This window comes from Selaginella moellendorffii, unplaced genomic scaffold, assembly GCF_000143415.4.
Source record: "Selaginella moellendorffii unplaced genomic scaffold, v1.0 SELMOscaffold_210, whole genome shotgun sequence".
Taxonomy (NCBI): domain Eukaryota; kingdom Viridiplantae; phylum Streptophyta; class Lycopodiopsida; order Selaginellales; family Selaginellaceae; genus Selaginella; species Selaginella moellendorffii.
In genome coordinates, this window is record NW_003314470.1 from 14,243 (window position 1) to 15,444 (window position 1,202).

A 1,202-nucleotide genomic window follows, 5' to 3' on the forward strand; every position below is an offset into this window, starting at 1 on the left:
GTTTCAGAAAATATGTCTCCCACTCGGCTGCTCAGCTCAATCCTAGTTTTCAGGACTTACCTTCAATTTGCAGCACACACAACTTGGCCCATGAATGATCAGGACAGTGAAGCTGCACTTCAATTTTGAACATGAAAATGAGTGAAGCTAAACAGCTCAGGAATCGTTTCTCATACTTTCAGCAGCTGCTTCAAAATTCGCCAATTTTGATTCACATGAAAAAGCTCAACAGAAGCATATTCCCAAGATGCCCGATTTCGTGAGATTGGGCGCGCACGCGGTGAAAACCTCACAGCCGTCCGATCCTGATTTTTCCCTGCGGACCACGCGATCGTGCCGTCGAATCCACCACAAAAAAATCTGGGCCGTCCTCGGCCGTTTGATCCTGACCGCAGATCCGTTTTTATTGTTTGTAATATAAGTTGAGGGAAGAAAGTTTGGCTCAGCTATGGCGAGCAGTCGATTGCCCAAAACTGTGCTGCCTCGTCGCTATGAGCTGGAGCTATGGGTGGATCTCGATGCCTGTGCATTCAAAGGCAAGCTCCAAATTCTCCTGGACATTGTGGAGCCAGTTTCCAAAGTTGTCCTGAATGTTGCGGATCTTATTCTGGAAACTGAATCGCTATGTTTGCGCTATGTGGAGGATTTCGATGAGGTTTTCCTCTCTGCCTTCGAGTGTTCTGCTTGAAATTTGTCTTGATGTGCACATTGGTTTGTACAGATCGTTCATCCAGCGGCATCTACAGTCGATCAAGAGAATGAACTGCTAGTGTTGAACTTCGGTGAAAAAAAACTGCATGTAGGAAAAGCAACTCTGTTTATCGACTATCATGGATTGCTCAACGAGAAGCTTGACGCATTTTATCGAAGGTACACTGGTATTCAGTATTTTTCAATAACAAACTTTTCCGCTGCACAGCACTTACAAGAGCGGAGGGGTTGAGAAAAACATGGCTGTAACAGTTTTTGAGCCTGCTGATGCACGAAGGTGCTTCCCTTGCTGGGATGAACCAGATTTTAAGGTACTATACTACAATCTTTACGAGTATATCTTCTGACTGTTTCTCCTCATCTTATAGGCGTGTTTTAAATTTAAAGTTCATGTTCCTGTCGATCGCATGGTCCTGTCAACTATGCCTGCTCTGCAGGAGGTAGTAAACAGGAACACCAAGATGGTTGAGTTTCAAGAATCTCCTCTAATT

General features: G+C 44.7%; 1 protein-coding gene across 1 annotated transcript in view; it reads left to right on the forward strand.

Annotated features, from left to right (window-relative positions):
* The first annotated feature begins 448 nt into the window (after positions 1-448).
* The window catches only part of LOC9648401 (aminopeptidase M1), a 3,466-nt gene continuing 2,712 nt past the window's right edge, over positions 449-1,202 (forward strand). The window contains exons 1-4 of the mRNA XM_024667821.1: positions 449-655; positions 722-870; positions 920-1,022; positions 1,080-1,116. Coding sequence (XP_024523589.1) covers positions 449-655; positions 722-870; positions 920-1,022; positions 1,080-1,116 — 496 coding nt within the window. The remainder of the gene's footprint in view (positions 656-721; positions 871-919; positions 1,023-1,079; positions 1,117-1,202) is intronic.